This window comes from Panthera leo, chromosome B2 (genome assembly GCF_018350215.1).
Source record: "Panthera leo isolate Ple1 chromosome B2, P.leo_Ple1_pat1.1, whole genome shotgun sequence".
Classification (NCBI taxonomy): Eukaryota; Metazoa; Chordata; class Mammalia; order Carnivora; family Felidae; genus Panthera; species Panthera leo.
The window spans coordinates 17,066,782-17,087,743 of NC_056683.1; the positions used below are offsets into that span (position 1 = coordinate 17,066,782).

The 20,962-nt window shown below is 41.0% G+C and overlaps 1 protein-coding gene across 3 annotated transcripts in view; it reads right to left on the reverse strand.

Moving 5' to 3' along the window:
- The window catches only part of TMEM170B (transmembrane protein 170B), an 85,038-nt gene extending 64,525 nt beyond the window's left edge, over positions 1-20,513 (reverse strand). For all 3 annotated transcript variants that reach the window (XM_042937898.1, XM_042937899.1, XM_042937900.1), the window contains exons 1-2: positions 20,328-20,513; positions 2,250-2,420 (exon numbers count right to left, since the gene is read on the reverse strand). In XM_042937898.1, coding sequence (XP_042793832.1) covers positions 2,250-2,420; positions 20,328-20,424 — 268 coding nt within the window. In that variant the 5' untranslated portion in view covers positions 20,425-20,513. The remainder of the gene's footprint in view (positions 1-2,249; positions 2,421-20,327) is intronic.
- Between the last annotated feature and the right edge of the window lie 449 nt (positions 20,514-20,962).

Sequence of the window (20,962 nt, forward strand, 5' to 3'; positions counted from 1 at the left end):
TAAGGGCGTAAAATATAAGACTGCCGTCTCTAAAATCATTGGCTTATTTTATTCTTGGATGAACTGCAAGTAGGTAATACACACACAGATGCATCATTAGAGATAAATGGAAATAGAAGGACATTTCTCCTGCTCTCTAACCTTTTACAATAATTTATGCCAGTAAACACACGTATATCCACACACTACTTACAACCTCTGAACAAGCTATCCCTTCTTCCCTCCTCTGGTGGTGGGTCCACAATTATAACAGTGGTGCACAGGACTGGCAGTCCCTTTCAAGCCTCTCTGTATGACACCACAGGGAATAAAACCAACTCGGATTTTTTCCCTTTGCCGTTGTCCATAGGTCATCTCCAACCACAGCTAGTTTAGATCCCAGGCTCAAGTTCAGATCGCAGTCAATGCCTCTCAATCCCTCTTCCTTCCCCTTGCTTCTCCCTTCTTCTCTCCCCCGTTTCTTCCTCTCTTCCCTCTGCACTTCCTCCCCTACTCCATCTATCCCCCCAACCAGTATTTTCTGAGTATCTGTTATGATCCGGGTACCCCTTTATTGTTGTTGGGAATCCAGTGGGGACGAAGGCGCTTTCAGAGTGCTCTCTAGGTCCTTTACACATATCATCTATTAAAACAAATTTTTCCACTGGACTGCTTTGTCCCTTGCCGACCCCATTCAAGACTCTTGTTTTCCATGCTCTGCAGGAAAAAAAGGCCCAAATTTTCTGGCTCACCTTCCAAGATCCTCTAGGATTTGGCTCTACTGGGTCTTTCCAGCTGAATCTCTACTCCTTTACTATGCATATCCTGTGCTTCAGCTAAACTGGAGTACTTGTTTTAAAGCCTCTTAGTGGCAGGGGTGCCGGAGTGGCTCAGTTGGGTGTGTCCAACTCTTGATTTCAGCTCAGGTCATGATCTCACAGTTTGTGGGTTCGAGCCCCACATCAGGCTCTGTGCTTACGGTGCAGAGCCTGCTTCGGATCCTCTGTCTCCTTCTTTCTGGCCCTCTCCCGCACATGCTCTCCCTCTCTCTCTCAAAAATAAATAAGCATTAAAAAATGTTTTAATAATCATAAGGCCTCTCTGTGGCAAAATGGACGACATGCCATATGATAAAGTTATAGGCTGCAGGCAGCAACGACGAAAACCTAATACAGAATAACACAGAAAAACCAGACGGTAAATGAAGGATGAAAAAACAACTATTTCCTGACTGTCATATCAGTGCCACAGGACAGAGGCAGAGACATGGAAACAGGGCTCTCCTCCCAGGGTGCGAGGTATGCCGGTCACTCTGGGAAAAGGTGACGGTGGGATACAAAAGGAGGCCTTCGAACTACAGAAGGAAAGGACTCACTCCTCTCCGGGGCTAAGAACCAACCAGAGAGCTCGACATCCTTCTTGTGGCAGCAGTGAGCCGCCCCAGAGGGACGGATGGAGGCCAGAAACTAAGGGCAACGGGAGCCCCCACTATTCACTGGTTGTGACAGAAACCAACGGCAGCAGAGCCGAGCAGCCACTGTCTGCAGGGCCCTGTCCTGGCAGCGGCTTCAGGGTCCTCCGGTCCCAACAGGATGCAGCTGAGTCCTGGCTCGACCGGTGCAGGAGCTAGAACTCGCTGAACCAAAGGCAGAGGCTGGGGCCTCCGTCCAGTGTTAAGAAACGGCCGGAGGGGAGGCACCTGAGGGCTTGTAGGAAACGCACACGGGGCGGTGCACTAGCAAAGTTGTACGCAGCCAGGGGACCTTCTCAAGGGGCCAATTTCTACTAGGTCAGGGGACATTCGTGTCATAATAACTTGTGCTTCAGAAGAAAGTGTGGTTTTATTTTGTAGTCACAGGCAGAAAACGTGAAGGACCTATGGGCTATATTTTCACTTTTTTTTTTATGACAATTACCAAAGTCAAATTTGTGTGCCTACCTCTCTCCCTTACTAGACGGGGAGTTCCTTTAAAGCAAAAACTACATCCACTAGACGAGAAATTTTCCTGTGAATTTCTTCGCCCCTTGGCAACGTTTACAAGTTTTTCTATTTCCCACCAAACCTTGCGTAACGAGTCTTCACCCAGAAGCACAAAAACTATCTGTTCGATGAATAAATGAACTGATCTTTCCTTCCAAAAGTGTGATCAGGGCTGAAAATATTCCACACGGAAGATTACACTACCGTCACATGCATCATAAGAACAGAGTTACTAGAACCGTTAGGTGCACATACAATTAGGTCCTTGAACAAAACAAAATCAACTTACTAGTGATCATCGCTCCAGTTACAGAAGCCAGAAATCCGATGCTGACTGCAATGACAGAGATTACTCTCCCCTGCCTATGTCTCTGCAGCATTACAAACATCAACACTCCTGCAGCACCGTGGACAAACAGAGAGGAGAAGAGAGCCCAGAGAAAGATCCAGTACCACATCTCTGAAAGGAAAAGCAGAGTGTTAATAATTCAGTTGAAAACACCCGGGAAAATTCGGTTTAACAAACGGTGAGCCCCCACGGTCTGGAGGAGGGTAAAAGCGCCCAGTACAGTACCTCATACGTAGTATCACTAAATACTAATACTAACCACTGCTTGGCAGTTATCATCGTCACTAACGCTTGCTGGGGAAATAGTTCCAGGACTTCAGAAGGTTAAGGCTACATTCTAATTTCCTCTAAATGTCTCCATCATCGAGCTATAATCCATCAATGTGTCTGACGAACCCCTGATATATTTGCAGAGCTCTTGGAACAAAGTTAACGAATTGCTGTTTGACATGTCATTTTCTATGTTCTACACTAAATAACAGTGTTAAGACATTTCTGAAATCTACTCCTTAATTCAAATCGTTCCAGAAATCAGTCAGTGATTCTCTTTTATGATTTTAAGAATTTCAGGCAATTCCCCTCTTGGCTTTCAACTTTATATACTAAAGCATCCCTCAGAATTTTTTTTTTTTTAATTCTTTGCCTCAGATCATTTTAACGGTCCTTACCCAGACCTTTCCAAGCACCACTGTCCTTTCTTCAATGTGTCTTCGGTTGCTGTCCATTTTGGCTTACGGTTGATAAGCACACCTTTCATTCTGTCTCTCTGCTCATTCCCTTTCTTTCTGGCTACCTACTGCCTCCCAGTCAATCCACACATCTCCTGATGGCTTTGCCAGGTCCTCGCGTTGACTCCATCTCCCTCACCAAGTCTGTCGTGAGGTACATCATGGCAGGCAACTGGTCCCGGCTGGGCCAATCGTTCCCTTCCCCCAGGAATTCTGGATTGGGACCACGGGAGCATCTCAGTCATTGGGCGGCCGAAGGTTTTGTGAACAGCCATTTCATCAGCACGTGAGGAAAGCCGCGATACAGGATGGAAGGATGGAGGATCCCTCAACGAGATAGCGGGTCCCTTACTCCCGTGATTTCCAAAGCCTGCCACATCACTACCCTTAGATTCAAGGTAGCACCTCCGTTTCCTTGTAATCAAATGCCCTTTTTACTTAAACTGGTTCAGGTAAGGTTTCTGTCACTCATACCGGAAAGAGCGGGCATCAAAATGCTTGGATGACACCTTGAAGATCATCCTTGGTGCGCAAACGTTCTATAATGCAAAATATCTGCTATTTGTGCTAGCGTTCACTAGCAAACGTGAAGGAAAGGCCAACAAAACAGTCATGAAATAAAGGGAACAGAAATGGAAGAATTAAAACTTGTTCATCCCAACATCTCTCAAGTACAGATATACAGTGCCGATGGGAACGTAAAATGGTGCAGCTGCTATGGAAAAAGGACGGTGGTTCCTCAAAAATTTTAAAAAAGGACTACCATATGATCCAGTAATTCCACTTCTGGGTATGTATCCAAAAGAATCTAAAGCAGGATCACACCCGTGTTCATAGCAGTGTTATTCACAACAGCCAGGAAGCGGAAGCAGCTCGAATGTCCACCAGTGAACGAATGAATGAACAGTAAGTGGGCTGCATGTGCACACAGAATATCATTCAACCTTAAAAAGGGAAGTACTCCTTTCCTGGGGCGTTGCTGTTTAATGGGTACAGAGTTGCAGTTTTATGAGATGAAAAAGATATGAAGATCTGTTATACGTCGATGTGAATGTACGTAACACTACTCAGGGGTACACTTAAAATAGCTAAGATGATCGGGGTGCCTGGGTGGGTGGCTCAGTGGGTTGAGCGTCCGGATTCAGCTCAGGTCATGATCTCGCGGTGCGTGAGTTTGGGCCCCGCGTCGGGCTCTGTGCTGACAACTCAGAGCCTGGAGCCTGCTTTGGATTCTGTGTCTCTTCCTCTCTCTCTGCTCCTCTCCTGCTCATGCTCTGTCTCTCTCTCAAGAATAAATAAATTTAAAAAAATGTTTTTTAAAAATAGCTAAGATGATTAAATTTTATGTTTTCACCACACTAAAAAACTAAATAAGTTTTTTTAAGTGGCTATAAATTTAAAAGATGATTCTTTTGGGGCGCCTGGGTGGCTCAGTCAGTTGAGCGTCCGACTTCAGCTCAGGTCACGATCTTGCGGTCTGTGAGTCCGAGCCCTGCGTCGGGCTCTGGGCTGATGGCTTGGAGCCTGGAGCCTGCTTCTGATTCTGTGTCTCCTTCTCTCTCTGCCCCTCCCCCATTCATGCTCTATCTCTCTCTGTCTCAAAAATAAATAAATTAAAAAAAAAGTTAAAAAAAAAAGTTAAAAAAAAAAAGATGATTCTTTTAAGTCATGCCCACAAATGACTAGAAACAAGCAAAAAGCTCGTTAAGGAAGGAAAGTGTGGATGTAAGAAACTAATACTAGGGACCTTTGTGGCAATGGAACTATTCTGAATTTTGACTGCAGTGGTGGATACATACACAAGGGATAAAGCTGTACAAAAGTATGTAATACACACACACATAAGTAAGTACACATATACACGTAATCCTGGTGAAATGTGAATGAGGTTCATGGATGAATGTCAGTATCATGGTTTTGAAATTACACCGTGGTTTGCCAAGATGTTCCCATTGTGTAAACTGGATAAAAGGTACACGTGTTTTCTCCGTATTATTTTTTACAAATGCATGTGAATCTATAATTTTCTCAAAGTAAAAAGTTTAATTTTTTTTAAAAAAGGATACACAGAAAACAGATTTTAAAAATAAAATCATTTCCACCCTGCCAAATTCTTAAGAATCAACACTCAGAATGGACTCAGATAATGTGAAATCATTTGGAGAAAAAGACAGCAGGTGTATTTTCCAGTGTGTGGTGAATTGCCGGGCCTGCTTCTCAACGGCCTAAGAGACAGATGCTGGTCATTAAGGAAAAGTGGACAAAGCCTGCCTTTTAAGGTTTTTCTCTGCCAGCTTTCAGGGAAAGCGTGCTTCTGGACTGTCACTCCCAAACAAACGGCTTCAGCTGATAATAAATGCTTTAAGGACACAAAGGCTTCACCTGCTCAGAAGGCATTTCTATTTTAAAATATATAATTTTCCGAAGCGAACCTAATAAAGCGGGAAGAGAAAGGAATAATAATATGGAGCGGGGCATTTTCATCAAGGGAGCTCAGAGATAAGGAAAGGTTCTACAGCAGCAGGCACATACTCTTAAACAGAAGTCAATAATCAGCCTCAGATCCCAACCCCCGTTCGGACAGCTTACCAGATCTATGTTGTTCTTGAAATACAAACAGAACGAAAAATTTCTTGACTATATTTAACAGTATGAGTGAGGGATTATTTGACATTACAAGTAATGGTGTCTGCCTAGTGACTATACAGTTCTCGGCCTCAACCATAAATTGACCTAATCATTGGGGAATGTAAATTTAATGGTCTATAAAGCCCCAAGATATCAAAGACATTATACAGCTAAAATAGAACCTCAAATGGTCCTCTCATGACCAGTCCAGGGTTATCGCTTAGGCAGACTGAGCACAAACTATATAAACTCAAACTTATTTTCACATTTCTCACTCTTTTTTAAAAACCTTATTATTCACCGTGGAAAACACTGAACTCCGCTGAGAATATCTACAACTAACCTAGGTTTCAGGTTACTACTATTCTTGTCAATTCCCCGCTAGATGCACACAACCCGGTCAGCGGACAGGACCTAAGACCTTGATCTACTCTGCATAAGGCAAGTCTGTCTAAGGCCCCTGCTCACTATTGGCAAACTCAGGAAACCTACTGGGCTAGTTCAGGCAAAGAGAACTGCAGTATCCTAAGAGCAGAGCAAGAACATACATCCGCGAGGCCTAGAGGGAGGACAGGTACTAAGAGGACAGGTGTGGCATATCACCACCTTTTCTGAAACTGCCCGGGTCGCACAGCTAACGTAGACATCCACGGGCCCACTGGTCCATCTGCCGCATCCAACCTTCTAGAAAGTGAGCAACAGTGGAAAGAGGATGCCAGAGGGAGCCTTGGCTGGTGCTAAGCAAGATGCACAACAAAATTTTAAAAATACAATGCACAAAACAGAAAACTCTGAAGCATGCCATTGTACAAATCACCTTAATTCACTGGAAGGAAATATTCCTTCTTCCTGGGCACACCTCCTGAAGTCCTCTCGTTATTTTTTCCCAGTCAAGGCTACCATAAGCTTCAGCCTAGACGAATTTTGCCTGGATTGTTGCACTGTGTTTGTTGCCGGAGAACTGTGATGTGTCCCGGCCTCCAAACGAGACTAGAAATAGCCCTGCTCCCAATCTCTGTCTCTCATCAGCCCCCGTTGCCAAGTTGCTCAAAATTATCTTCTGTGCTTTTGTTTTGAATCCTTGGACAAAATTATTTATGAGAAATGGTTTTCTCTAGATGTTTAAAATATACTAGCTGACTAAAAACAAGTCAAAGAATGATACCTACTGTATGATCTTATTTGCTGAAGAATGTTTGTATATGCCCAGAAAAATACACCAACAGAAAACAGTGGCTATCTTTTAGAGATAAGAGATGGGTTATATTATTGTATACATTATTTTTAGCACCTGCCTGTATATACATATATATATACATATATATGTACATATATATATATATGTACATATATATGTATATATATGTACATATATATATAAATTTTGCTGCAAACATACTGTCTTTAAAAAAATAGTTTTGATTCTAAAATTCATCAACGAAGACGCCCCACTAGGCCAAAGGTTCTCAACCCAGGCTGCTCGCAAAACTTAACCTATAGAAAAGGAAAGCAGCCTCTGGAGGTAGGACGTAAACAGCAACACTGCCGTCAGCTCTATCAATCACAACACGAGACAGAGACAGAAATCACTACTCTAGGCTAAAGTTACTTAAGAGAAATTTATTAAAACATCCAAAAGTCCTACAAACAACAAAACCATCTCATTAGACAAATACTAAACACATTTTTTAATCCTCTAGAGGATATTTGACCGTTCTAATAAAATCATTAACCAACAGATACCGAGCCCTAACTGTGTACTCAACATAGTCTATGCCCCAAGCTGAAAATACCATACCAGTAAGCCCATAGTTTGAAACTGTTCGTGGTTTCTACCTTCTTTATAGAAATGGTGCACATTATATGTTTAAACAGTCTGTGTTCACATTAGGTTATCTCAAGCTTTGTTCTCATTCCAGCAAACCTAAGGTGTGGAATCCACAGCCCTTAGTTTCTAACATCAGTGACTTCTCAGTTTGGGGATATGTCCCATATAGGTGGCTTATTAGACTCTCTGGGGGATGATGCATTTAAAAGTTGAAAAAGTCCCCTCAATCAGATGTCAGCAAAGTATGGTCCATGAGCCATAGCTGGCCCACCACCTGTTTCTGTATAGCCTGTGCACTAAGAATAGTTTTTACATTTCGAAGTGGTTAAAAAAAATCAAAAGAACAGTACATCACGACACATCAAAATTAATCCGAATTTGAATTTCAGCGTCCATAAAGTTTTACCGAAACACAGTCATACTCATCCATACTGCCTATGGCTACTTTCATGCTATAAAAGCAAGCTGAGTAGCTATGACAGAGATAATATGGTCTGCAAAGCTGAAAATATTTACTGCAGTACTTTAATTAATTTTGTACAGTACTTTCATATATTAGCAAGAGCTGACACTTTGAATCATTAGTTAATGGTACTTCAATGGGATATATTCTAATACCTTGGGCTCTTCAGGGCACAATAGGTAGTCGATCTTATGAGAAACAGAGGCCTGAACAAGAAGAACAATGGCAAGAAAGGCCCCAGGAGAATTCACTGCCATGTCTGAATTAAAAAAAATAAATTTAATTTAACCAAATGATAAACATACTGGAGATAGAATGAGGGTAAATAAGAAAAACAATCTACTGTCAAGAAATAAAGCAATCAACAGAACCAGACTCAGCAATGATCCAGATTTTACAACAATCAGAAAGGGATGTTGAAATGACTGTAATTTACACGTTAAAGGCTCTCATGGAGAAGGCTGCAAACTCATATAAATACATGGGGAATTTTAGCAGAAAAATGGAAATTCCAAGAAAAAGGCAAATGGAAATGCTGGAAATTAAAAAAAATCATCATCAACAACAACAAAAATCATGATATCTGAGATGAAAATTCCTTAACTGGTCTCATCAACAGACTTGACACAGTTAAGCAAAGAATCGGTGAACTTAACAATGGACCAATAGGAATTATTCAAATTGTGGTAAGAGAGAAAAAAGAATAGGACCAGAGGAGGAGGAGGAGGGAAAAGAGGAACCATCCATCTAAGAGCTATGGAATGATTTCAAATGGTTTAACATAATGTGAAACTGGAGTCCCAGAAGGAGAAGAAAAAGAGAATGGAGAAGAAAAATATTTGAAGGGATAGTGGCTGAAAATTTTCTAAAAATAATGAAAGATACCAAACTGCAAATCTAAGACTCTCAGAGAATCTCAAGCAAAGATAAAGACTTCCCAAAATAACCAAAACAAAATAAAATAAAAATAAGCGCCCCCCCCCCCACACCTAGATACATCACAGTGAAATGAATAAAAGCCAAAGATAAAGGGAAAACATTGAAAGTAGTGAGAGGGGAAAAAACACATGACATACAGAGGAAAATAGATAAAAAGTACAGCAAACATCCCGTCAGAAACTATCAAACAAAAACAATAAAGCGACATTGTTTAAAGACCGAAAGAGGAAAAAATATAAACCTGTAAAGCCAGATACCTATATTCAGGAGGAAAAGCTTTCAGAAATGAAGACTTTTTTTCAGAAAGAAAAAAAGCTGGGAGAATGAACCACCTGAGCACCTCCATGACCTATTAGAGGAAGCTCTTCAGACAGAAGGAATATGATACTAGATGGAAGCTTAACTCTACACAAAGAAACGAACAAAAAAGGTTAAAACATAGAATATATTTTCCTTATTTTTAATCATCTCTTTTTTTAATTTGGCAGTGATGTTTTTATTTTACTATTTTTTTCAAATAGAATTTATTGTCAAGTTAGCTAAACATACAGTATATACAGTGTACTCTTGGCTTCAGGAGTAGATTCCCGGGATTCACTGCTGACATACCACACCCAGTACTCATCCCAACAAGTGCCCTCCTCAATGCCCATCACCCCGCCCCATCTCCCCCACCTCCCCCATCAACCCTCCCTTTGTTCTCTGTATTTAAGAGTCTCTTATGGTTTGCCTCCCTCTCTGTTTGAAACTATTTTTTCCCCTTCCCTTCCCCATGGTCTAAAGTTTCTCAAATTTCACATATGAGTGAAAACACAGATCTGTTTCTCTGACTTATTTCACTTCTCATTAATACCCTCCAGTTCCATCCATGTTGTTGCAAATGGCAACTGCATTTCATTCTTTCTCATTGCCAAGTAGTATTCCATTGTGTATAAACCACATCTTCTTTATCCATTCATCAGTTGATGGTCATTTGGGTTCTTTCCGTAACTTGGCTATTGTTGATAGTGCTGCTATAAACACTGGGGTACATGTGCCCCTTTGAAATAGCACACCTGTATCCTTTGGATAAATTCCTAGTAGTGCTATTGTTGGGTCTTTGGGTAATTCTATTTTTAATTTTTGAGGAACCTCCACACTGTTTTCCAGAGCGGCCACACCAGTTTGCATTCCCACCAACAGTGCAAGAGGGTTCCTGTTTCTCCACACCCTCGCCAACATCTGTTGTTTCCTGAGTTGTTGATTTTAGCCACTCTGACCTGGATGACATGGTATCTCAATGAGGTTTTGATGTGTGTTTCCCTGATGATGAGCGATGTTGAGTATCTTTTCATGTGTCTGGTTGGCCATCTATTTTTAATCACTCTTAACATATTAACCAGACTTAAAAATAAGCTGCTGCATTTGTCCACTCGAAACCTCATTTAACACAGAAGTTACATCTACTGTAAATATTTAATAGCTGTCTGCTTCTGCTTCTTAAAGAAAGCAAAAACACTAGTTTTTAAATTTAATTGTGACACCTTCAAGAGCTGCTTTAATATATCGCCCTTCTCAAAGCTTATGGCAACACTTGTGTTATTACCCACTTCTACGAAATTACCCTTTTTCCAGCTAATTATATAATTTCAAACTGTAAATTATAGTACTTATCATTGAATACTAAAAGAAATTTCTTAGAAAAGCAAGTTCTTAATTTAAAACAATCAGAGTATCATTGCTTTAAAGAAATCAGGTTAAGGCTATTTAAAATAGTTAAAAAACTGCTCTATATTCAAGTCATAGCACTGTCTTCCTAAAAGATGTCATTCAATTTGTTCTTCCTCATAATTGATTAGCTACTCAGTTACAAAAGTGTAAGAATTAAGTGTCAAAATCTGAATCTATTATGAAATTATAACACAGCATTTCACAATGGTTTTAATTGTCATCACTTGTGGGTCCTCAAGTATCTTAAATTATACATGCCACACCAAAAAAGAGAGAAAAAAAGTCAGTAACAACATGTTTGTTTGAATCAGTTACTGATCTAAAACGTCTTCTCAGCAATTGTCAAAATGCTTTACAATCTCATGATACAGTATTTCCAAGGGATATTGACACTGAACACTGAAAAATGAACTTTTTACATCAACGAGCGTATAATGAAATTCTCAATATAGACAAATTCCTAAAGTTAAATCTAAATAAAGGACCAAATGAGTGACAGCTCAGAAATAAAAGCACAACCAGGAAAATTCAGCAAGTAAGTAATGGACGTGCATGGTCAGGACCGTCACACTGTGGCTATCACTGACAGTGATCCTGAGGAAGCAGTCATACTGCACAAGGATAAACAAAACAAAATAAAACAAAGACATAATTCCAGAACTAGAAGGGATCTTCCGATCCCGAATCCAGAGTTTCCTAAACCAAGTTTTAAGAAGGCCTAATTTGGGGTGCCTGGGTGGCTCAGTCGGTGAAGCATCCAACTTCGGCTCAGGTCATGATCTTGCAGTTTGCGGGTTTGAGCCCCGCGTCGGGCTCTGTGCTGACAGCTCAGAGCCTGGAGCCCCGCTTTGGATTCTGTGTCTCCCTCTCTCTCTGCCCCTCCCCTGTTCACACTCGGGGCCTCTCTTTCTCTCTCTCAAAAATAAACATTAAAAAAATTTTTTTTAAAAAAGGCCTAATTCTATCACTTACGTAAAACACCCAGTGCTCATCCCAACACGTGCCCTCTGTAAATTTTACTCCTGAAACCATTAGTACATAATTTGTTAACTAGCATGAATTTCAATAAAATTTAAATTAGTTAGGTAATTAATTAAATAAAATACTCCAGACTCTCCCCTCCCCTATGAAAGAGAAAAAGTGAATCAAGATTAGCCACATTTTAATAACTGCTGAAAGGGGATGATGAGTATGTAGGTCTTAGGATTCCCATAATAAAAAATTCTTTATAAGGTAGTTGGAAAAAAAAGATAAAATTATCACCAAAATGACACAGTAAATGTCTAAGAATGAACTTAAAAACAAAACAAAACAAAAGGCCTAATTCTAAGAGTTCTTAAATGATGTTCCAATAACAAAGAATTTCTAGGTCCTAAACCTCACCCTATTAAAGGCCTGAAGAAGCTCTGAAGAAATTTAAAAATCTCTTAATTTTAAAGATTAAAGAAACAAGTTTATATGCAAATGGTAAGTGTTTCTCTTAGCTCATAGTTACTAAACTTTTCTCTCAGAACTTTCTAATTTTTAAATCAGCCTTCTCTTAACATCAACATGAAAACTGCCAACATCAGACTGTATTACCAATGAAGAAACCAAGGTCTGGGAAATAATGTGGCTTGTCTAAAGTACAAAAACCAATCTGTAGCATTTAAGGATAAAACCAAGTTTCTTGACCCATAAATTTCGAGATTCTATTGCTTCTTTAGACTCTATTTGCATACAAAAATCTAACAGAACCCCACTTATTCTGTAGGGGAAATTCCAATAACATTATCTAAGTGTTTACATAAATCTTGTTAATGTTTAATTCTCTCATATACTTCAGATGTAACATACCTAAACCACCTCGAATTTTCAAAATCCTATCATTTAACAGGAATCATTCTCTATCGCTAGTACATATAAAGAAAACATCACTAAAACAGTAAAATATTATTAATAATTAATAATATTAAAAGATAGTCACTTTTTAAAAACTGTGTTTCAGCAACCTCTTGGAAATAAATGAGTCATTTATATTGAAAGTTTAATAAGTCTTTAGTTATACTAAATACTCCATATTAATTTGCTTTATATATCACAACACAGCTACAAACTGATCACAATGAAACTTAATTTTTAAAAATCGGATGTCCCCCATCCTTGAGCTCTCAATAACAAAATCACCAGAAGGGCTAGCTATAAATGTAGATTCAGATTTAAAAATATAGGATTGTTCCCCAAATCCCAATTCCATAAATATGGACTGGGATCCTGGATCTGTACCTTTAACCAGACCCAGGTGATTGTGATAGGCAGCAAGGTTCAGAAACTATGTTGTATCAAAGTAATCGACCGTAGGAAATGGGAGAAGGGAGGAATTTTATCATGAAAATCCAGTGTCACAACCCTGACAAAAACATCTTAGCTAGACACTTTTAGGCAAGAGTAGTTAGCATACAGGTATCCCCTGCTTTTCAAAAGCTTCCATTATACCACTTCACTTTTACAAAAGACCTCCTAGATCATATCCCAAGATTTATAAGAATGCATTCAACTGGACCCATGTAAAAGTTTGGTTCTTCCTACTTGTACCAAGTTTGGTGAAAAATCTCCTTTTCAAGTGTAATCTATTTACCTAAGGTTACTGGAATTTGAGAGTCTAATGAGATCTTTTTCAAATGGTTCCACTGCCACTGTTTATTCTATGACCAACTTTTATTGCCGGAATACTTAGTCACTAAAAACACAACTAGCCTATGGTACCTGATCTAATCATATACATTTAATAAAGCGGCAAGCTACGAGGCCACTTCAATTATAAGAAAAGAGATGCGTGCAAAATGCTTTGCACAGTATTGGGCCTGCAGTGAATATTCAATGAACACAACTATTTAAGACTTCTGGAATTTATTAGAATTTTTCATCTGATACTACGGTAAATTCAACACGCTGTATTGGGGCGGGGGGGGGTTCTCTTCTTACATCTGACTCTTAACTGAAGTGTTGTTGACACACAATGTTAATTTCAGGTGCACAACACAGTGACTGGACAAGTCTATACGTTATGCTGTGCTCCCCCCAACTGTAGCCACCATCTGTCCCCATACGATGCTACTAGAATACCATTGGCTATACTCCCTCTTCTATACCTTTTGGCTGGTGACTTACTCATGCCACAACCCGAGGCCTGTATTTCTCGCTCCCCTTTACCCATTTGTCCATCCCTCCATCCTCCTCCCCTCTGGCAACCATCAGACTGTTCTCTACATTTACGAGCCTGTTTCTTTTTGTTCATTTATTGGTTTGTTTTGGTTTTAGATTCCACATGTAAGTGAAATCACATGGCACTTGTCTTTCTCAGTCTGACTTATTTCACTCAGCGTAATACCCTCGAGGTCCATCCATGTTACCACAAATGACAAGATCTCACCCTATTTTTATGGCTAAGGAATATTCCACTGTATACATACACACCTTCTACATCCATTCATCAGTCAGTCCATCAGTCGGACAATGGACACATGGGTTGCTTCCACATCTTGCCTATTGTAAATAAATGTTGTAAATGATGCTGCAGTAACAGTAGGGGTGCGTGTATCTTTTTGAATTAGCATTTTCATTTTCTTCAGATAAATACCCAGTAGTAGAATTACTAGATCATCCAGCATTTCTATTCTTAATTTTTTGAGGAAACTCCACAGTTTTCCGCAGTGGTTGCACTCATTTACTTCCTACCAACAATGCCTGAGGGTTCCTTTTTATTCACGTCCTCACCAACATTTGTTATTTCTTGTCTTTTTGATTCTACCATTCTGACAGATGTAAGGTGATGTCATTGTAGTTATGATTTGCATTTCCCTGATGATGAGTGATGTTGAGCATCTTTCCATGAGTCTGTTGGCCATCTGGATGTCTTCCTTGGAAAAAATGTCTGTTTAGGCCTTCTGCCCATTTTTTAATTGGATTATTCATTCTTCTTATTTATTATGTTCCTTATATATTTTGGGTATGAATCCTTTAACAGGTAGATCGTATGCAAATGTCTTCTTCCATTCGATAGGTTGCTGTTTCGTTTTGTCGATGGTTTCATTTGCCGTACAGATGCTTTTTATTTTGGTGTAGTCCCAACAGCTTGATTTTGCTTTTGTTTCCCTTGCCCAAGGAGACATAGTTAACATGTTGCTACAGCCCATGTCAAAAAGATTACTGCCTCTGTTTTCTCCAGGAGTTTTATAGTTTACATCTAACTATTCTTAATCCCAATTTCCTTTCCTGGCTCCAGTGACTCCTCCCCATCCCCGACCCATCCTTCCTCCTCTGTTTAGGCTTCCTTTCTACAAGAAAAAATAGCTCTGGTCATTTTGACTCCTCCTCGTGAATTATCTTACTTTTCCAGTCCTTCCTTTCAATTACTAAACAAAGCACAGATAAGTTTATATTCTGGTAGTTAGCTACGAGTCACAATTACAGCTTACCCAGTCCTAAGTCTTGTCCTGAAATTGCTTTAGGTTTAAGAAATGTCACCTGGATGTCAGACTTGGTATTGCCAGAGGATACAGATGCATGAGTCAAAGATAATGAGATGGAAATTAAGAAAGAACCTGAAGATGACAATTCCGGTTTTTGAAAAATTACAGTAGCTTCTTTCTCAATAAGATACACAGGTAAAATTTCCAAAGAGCAAAATCCTATAAAGTACGAATCATACCACCACTAATTTACTGGCTCTGTACCACAAAAGAGTAAGGAATTTTTCACCTATATTTCAGGGAAAACCTCCTATAGTAGAGCATTTAGGAAGAACTTAACCCAATGAGAAGCTGGGGCACAGGGCACCCCGGAAGATGCATACCTACTTGGGAACATACTGAGGGTGCTGGCTATACATGTGAGTGTGAACCATTCCAACTACGTACAGTAGATACAAACTACCCCCCCCTTTATTTTTTTGCTGACAGTCAGTATTAACACTACAGTAGCTTAGCAACTATAAAATCTAAAAGGGAACTTACTGTAAGTGTATGTTTAACAGAAAAATGAGCACATATATATTTTATACACAAAGACATCTGACCTTCTTTCCAGTTTGAATCCCCAGCTTCTCAATGTTTGTACCAACAGAAAGAGAGGAGCACCCGCCCTACATCTGCAGCTGGCAGTGAGAAAGGAGATGAGCCTGAGGCCAGCCTGTGCCTTTTTTCTCAGGGACCAGTTATCCCTCTCCCAATACCAGCCTGGCTCTGTGTTTACCCACGGGCTTAGGGATCCTGCCTTGTGGTAAGCAAAAAATTCTCCTCTAAACTCTTAGCAACCAAATTTGGGTCAGAACACAAAGTTGGAAGCCAAAGTAGATGAAGAAAATAAAAGTAAAGCAAAGGAATGCATTTCATTGTAGATTATTTTTTTAAGTCAAATTACCCATAAAATGGAAAGAGTACATTCATAGACTATAATTTTAGATCGGGGGTGGGGGGGTTAGAACATATGGAGAGAATGAAAAACTATTTCATAGGGGAAGGCATTTATCTCTACTTTGGTAAGCTGAAGAAGCATCTAACCTACACACAGTTAACAATTTTGGAATCTTGTGAATTACACGGTTTGGGAAGTGGTGAATACAGAACTTTAGCAATGGCGATTAACTGAAGGGATGGGGTCTCCAGATATGAATCTGTTCTACAGGCAATCCCTATACTAGGTCTTCAGGAAGGAGAAAAAATAAATAGACCAAATTTGGTAGGATTTCTAAAACTGGATATATAATAAACATGGATCACTAACTTTTACACCAGCAATCGTAACTTCAAGTTTGGGGAAAGCATTATTATTCAATCATATCTTCCATATTCCAGTATCTTTTATTTGCTGGCCAAAACTTAGTTGCATTCACACACTCTTAGGCTCACTGGGGCGAATACTGCCAGGCTATTCTTAAGTATATTAAGATTTATCATCAGACGCGCCAGAGTTAAGAATCTATGTGGAATCAAGCGAGAGGGACAGAACTAAAAGTCAGTGAACACCATCCCAAGGCCTGTCTCTGTCACTAACTGCCCCAGCCATGTCACTTCCATGATGATGTGTCACTATTTCTAAAATGAAGTAGTCAAACTACATAACTTCTAGCTCTAAAGTTAGTTCTAATTTCTGGTTCTTATTATCACTTTTTTTTTTATTATCACTTTTTAAAAATTTTATTTCTATCAAAGTAATACATACACAAGACTATTTTCTAAAGGTCTCTAAGAAAAATAAAAGTCAATACAAAAAAGGCGTCCCTGCTGGGGCGCCTGGGTGGCTCAGTCAGTTGGGCGTCCAACTTCAGCTCAGGTCATGATCTCACAGTTTGTGAGTTTGAGCCACACATCGGACTCTGTGCTGACAGCTCGGAGCCTGCAGCTGCTTCGGATTCTGTGTCTCTCTTTCTCTGTCCCTCCTCCATTCACATTCTCTCCCTCAAAAAAGAAAAAAAAAACATAAAAAAAAAAACAAACTTCCCTGCTTCATGTCTGGGATAAAATACAAACATAAGAATAAATAACACCTGTTGGTTTGTGTAAAGAAAAGAAATAGAAATGAGAATACATTCTCCTTTTGTTTTTTGTTTTTAATTAACCAGAATTCCTACTAACCAGATTTCTATAAGTCTTTCACACAGTCACTTCTTAAATCCAAATCAGTCTGGTTCTACACTACGCTTTTTTCTGTATTAGCCATCTCAGCTCCAACTTTATATGCCTTCTGAGTTAATGTGTTACCATAATCTGAAAAAAGGTAATAATTTTTCACATATTAGCTATCAGAGCTAACCAAATTATTCTTGGCTTCAATGTCTGAATCCATAAAATAAGGATAAACAATCATCTTTCTCCAGATTACTAAAAAGATTAAATAAAATATAAGAACACATGGTAACTAGCCCCAAAAAGTGCATTTAATAGGCATATGTGTGGTTTAAAGGTATGGCCACCAATCCATAAAAGCTGCTTAAACGACTCATTTCCTGATTAACAGCACATTCACTCCAACAGACGTGTCTGGAAAATACTGCAACTAGAATGTTTAAAGCATGCAACTGTTAAGTATTATTTTGGAACTGCAATTCAAAAAACATGCATTGAGTATTTTTATATGTACTAGGTAGAATGCTAAAATTCCAGAATTCCATTGATTATGACAATGACTCACCCTCCAAAAGCTCACAGTCTAGTAGACACAAAAATTATAATATAACTGAACAATATAATAATAAAGGCATATACATGGAGCAGAAGTAGCAGGGGGAAGCAAGTAACTCATTCTGCCTGAAGAAAGTAAAGAGGAAGAGTAAAAGTCACGTGAAAAAGCGGAAAGAGTAATTCTGCGGACAAAGCCTGGGGTTGAAATCCTAGTTCAGCCACTTATTAGCAACAGGATTTGGGGCAATTTAATTTCCCTCTCTGGGCCTCTCTGTAATTCTACTTTGGAAAGTTATTAAGATTAGAAATCATATATATGTTAAGTGACATATATATATATGATAGATAGCAGGCACTAAGTGGTGGCTGTCTTGTTCTAGGAGGTGTATTTGTTTTTAGGAGACCAAATTCTAAATGGCACTGTAGGGAGCATCTCTCGACTAATGACCAAGCTACATAAGGGATCACTAAGGTCACCAGCATGAAAAGGCCATAAGGAACCACATCACAATATTACCACTTTTAGAATCCACTTTTTTCGACATGAAGTGATTCCTAACATGTGGTATGCCGACCTGCTGGCAAAGAAGACTTCTAATCTATTATCTCCCTCCGTTTTTATCCTCACAAACTGAATTTTGCACATTGAGACTCATTATTTAGGAAGTAAAAGAGGTCCCCGTGTTCCTCAGGCCGACCTGAGGAACTAGTTTTGGATGTTCAGCATATCTTGCATGAAACGGCAAAGTCTGATGAGAAAATGATTATTGAGATGATATTAGGGGGAAATGAGAGCTAATCCTGGGTTGAAACTGCTATTATCAACCTAATGGGGGACTTGAAGAACTGGAAGCCACTATAATGACTGGAATCTTATTAAACATTTTAAAAATATTGGCAAATCTGGCCAAGTGGGAAGTTACATTTACACTACTCTGACTCCCCAAACTAATTTTCTCTAAATAAATGATGAGTTAAGCCAGTCCTTAACATATACAAATACAAACTCTTAAGTTCTTTTCACTTCACTCCTACAAACGCTATCAATACAATATTTGAGAAATGAATGGTGGATAAATACAAGCAGAGCCAGAAGTAAGAGAACGTAAGGTATCTCTAAACTCAACTGAATCATGAAATGGTCTTCATGTCGATGTATTTTTTTTTTTTTTTTTTTTTTTTTTGGAAATAAAAACGTATTTCTGACCCTCAACCATCATGTAAGGTCAGTTTGCTCCAAAGCAAATAACCACAGATTCAAAGTGAGGACACCATGAATCAATCCAGAACCGATGTTAATTTTATAGTTGCCACATTCAAGAAAATCAGTGTCAAGAAAATCAGTGCTCAAGAAAATCTGTGGTATAAAATTCCATCAATTTTCTTTTCTACAAATATCTGAGAAATATACATATACAAGACAATATACATAATTCACACGTGTGTACCTTGTCAGGACAGGTTATATTTGTAAAATACTCTCCACACTCTTAACCACTTTGACGTAATGGATTTTAAAATACTAATGCTCTACCAAAATTAGACTTATATGTTTTCAAGAATTAAATCCTGAGTATGTTTCTAAGTTTTTTCTCTGAGAAGCAGAGAACTGAGGAGTCGCCAAATTGCAACCGAATTTCCTTCTTGTAAACACTCATCTTTAAAGGGTATTTTTAAAACTCAGAACTCAAGAGTGTAAGAATCTCCACCTTAACAAACCTGGAAGTTTCTTCACAAAGCAAACCTACAGATGCGATAAAAATCTATGGGCATTACTGCTCACTTTTGCAACTACAATTTAGGTTATTATAATGTAGTGAAGTCCAATTCCCTCCTGACAGCCTTGACGAATGAAGGGAAATACAAAAAATGATAATAAATAAGTAAATAAATAAATAATCAAATGTCACAGAAGCGGCAGCTTGAGGCCAGAGGGAGAGAGACAGACAGACAAAAGGAAATAGGAACTAGGAGGGAGGAGATAATGCGGTCAAAGCTGAAATGCTTAGAATGCACTAGACCTTGGCCCAGTCTCTGGCCCACTACACCCTACTTCATTAGTCATCTACAGCAACAAAAATTTAACAGGTGAGGCAAACTGATCTGATCGTTGTGAATACAGAATTTAAGCCCTGTATCCGGTCTGAGATGTATCAGAAAGAAACAGACCTAAGCATCAAGAAGCGGAGTGTGCGTGCGTGTGTCTATGTGCGTGCGCGCGTGGATGGGGGGCTGGTAAATCCACGCGAACTGTGCCCGAGACTCGCACTAACGCTATTCGGCGCGTACTACACTAGGCAGCGCCGTCGGGAGCCCTCCCCGAGCCGGGCAGGAGGCGGGGGTCGGGGATTCTCCGCCCGCGATCCAGACCCTCGCAGCGCCCCGGGGACCGGCGCGAAGTGCACCCAGTTAACACCTTCCTCTCTGGGACCAGGGGCCGCGAGCCGGAGAGCGGGGCGCGCACGGGGGTGGGGCGGCTGAAGCGCGGCCCCTCTTCGGGAGGGAGAAAGGAGGCAGGGGGCGGCACCGCATCCCCGTCCCCACCCCGGGCGCATCAATTACCCGTGAGGTTCCTCAGCACCGTCCCGTGGGCCCAGAGGCTCAGGACCTGCTGCACCGACAGGTTGATCATGGAGTGATCGCCCCCTTCCGCCTTCATCTTCCCCGGGGGGCGCCCGCCGCCCTCTCCTCGGGCGCCGGGTGGCGGCGGCGGCTGCGAGGCTCCGGGGGCGGCGGCGGGTGCGCGGCTCCTCCAGGCCGCCGCCGCCGCCGCCGGGGAAGGCTGCGGGGCGCCGGGCCGGGCGCTGCTGCTGCAGCCGACGGGCCTCCGGGGGGGGCAGCTCAGCGCGTCTCCCAGGCAGCCCCCTCCCCGCCGGGGAGACATTGAGGACGGCGGACGGGGGAGGGGAGGGGGCCGGGCGCTCTCCCCGCGCGGCCCCCGAGCGAAGACTCGGGGCGGAAGAGGCCGCTGTCGCTCCCTCTCAGGGGCAGCCCCGCGCCGCGGGGGCCGGGCACGCGAGGAGGCCGAGGTCACGCAGGGAGGCCCGGGGTGATGGGCAGACGGCAGGTGCAGCCCCCGACGGAGCCCAGCTCATCACCGCCGGAGGACGAAGAGACCCGAGGCCCGGAGGAGTCTGCGGCGGCGGCCGCGGCGGCACCTGCCGCCAGCCTGCCCACCCTCCGGCCGCCGACACTCG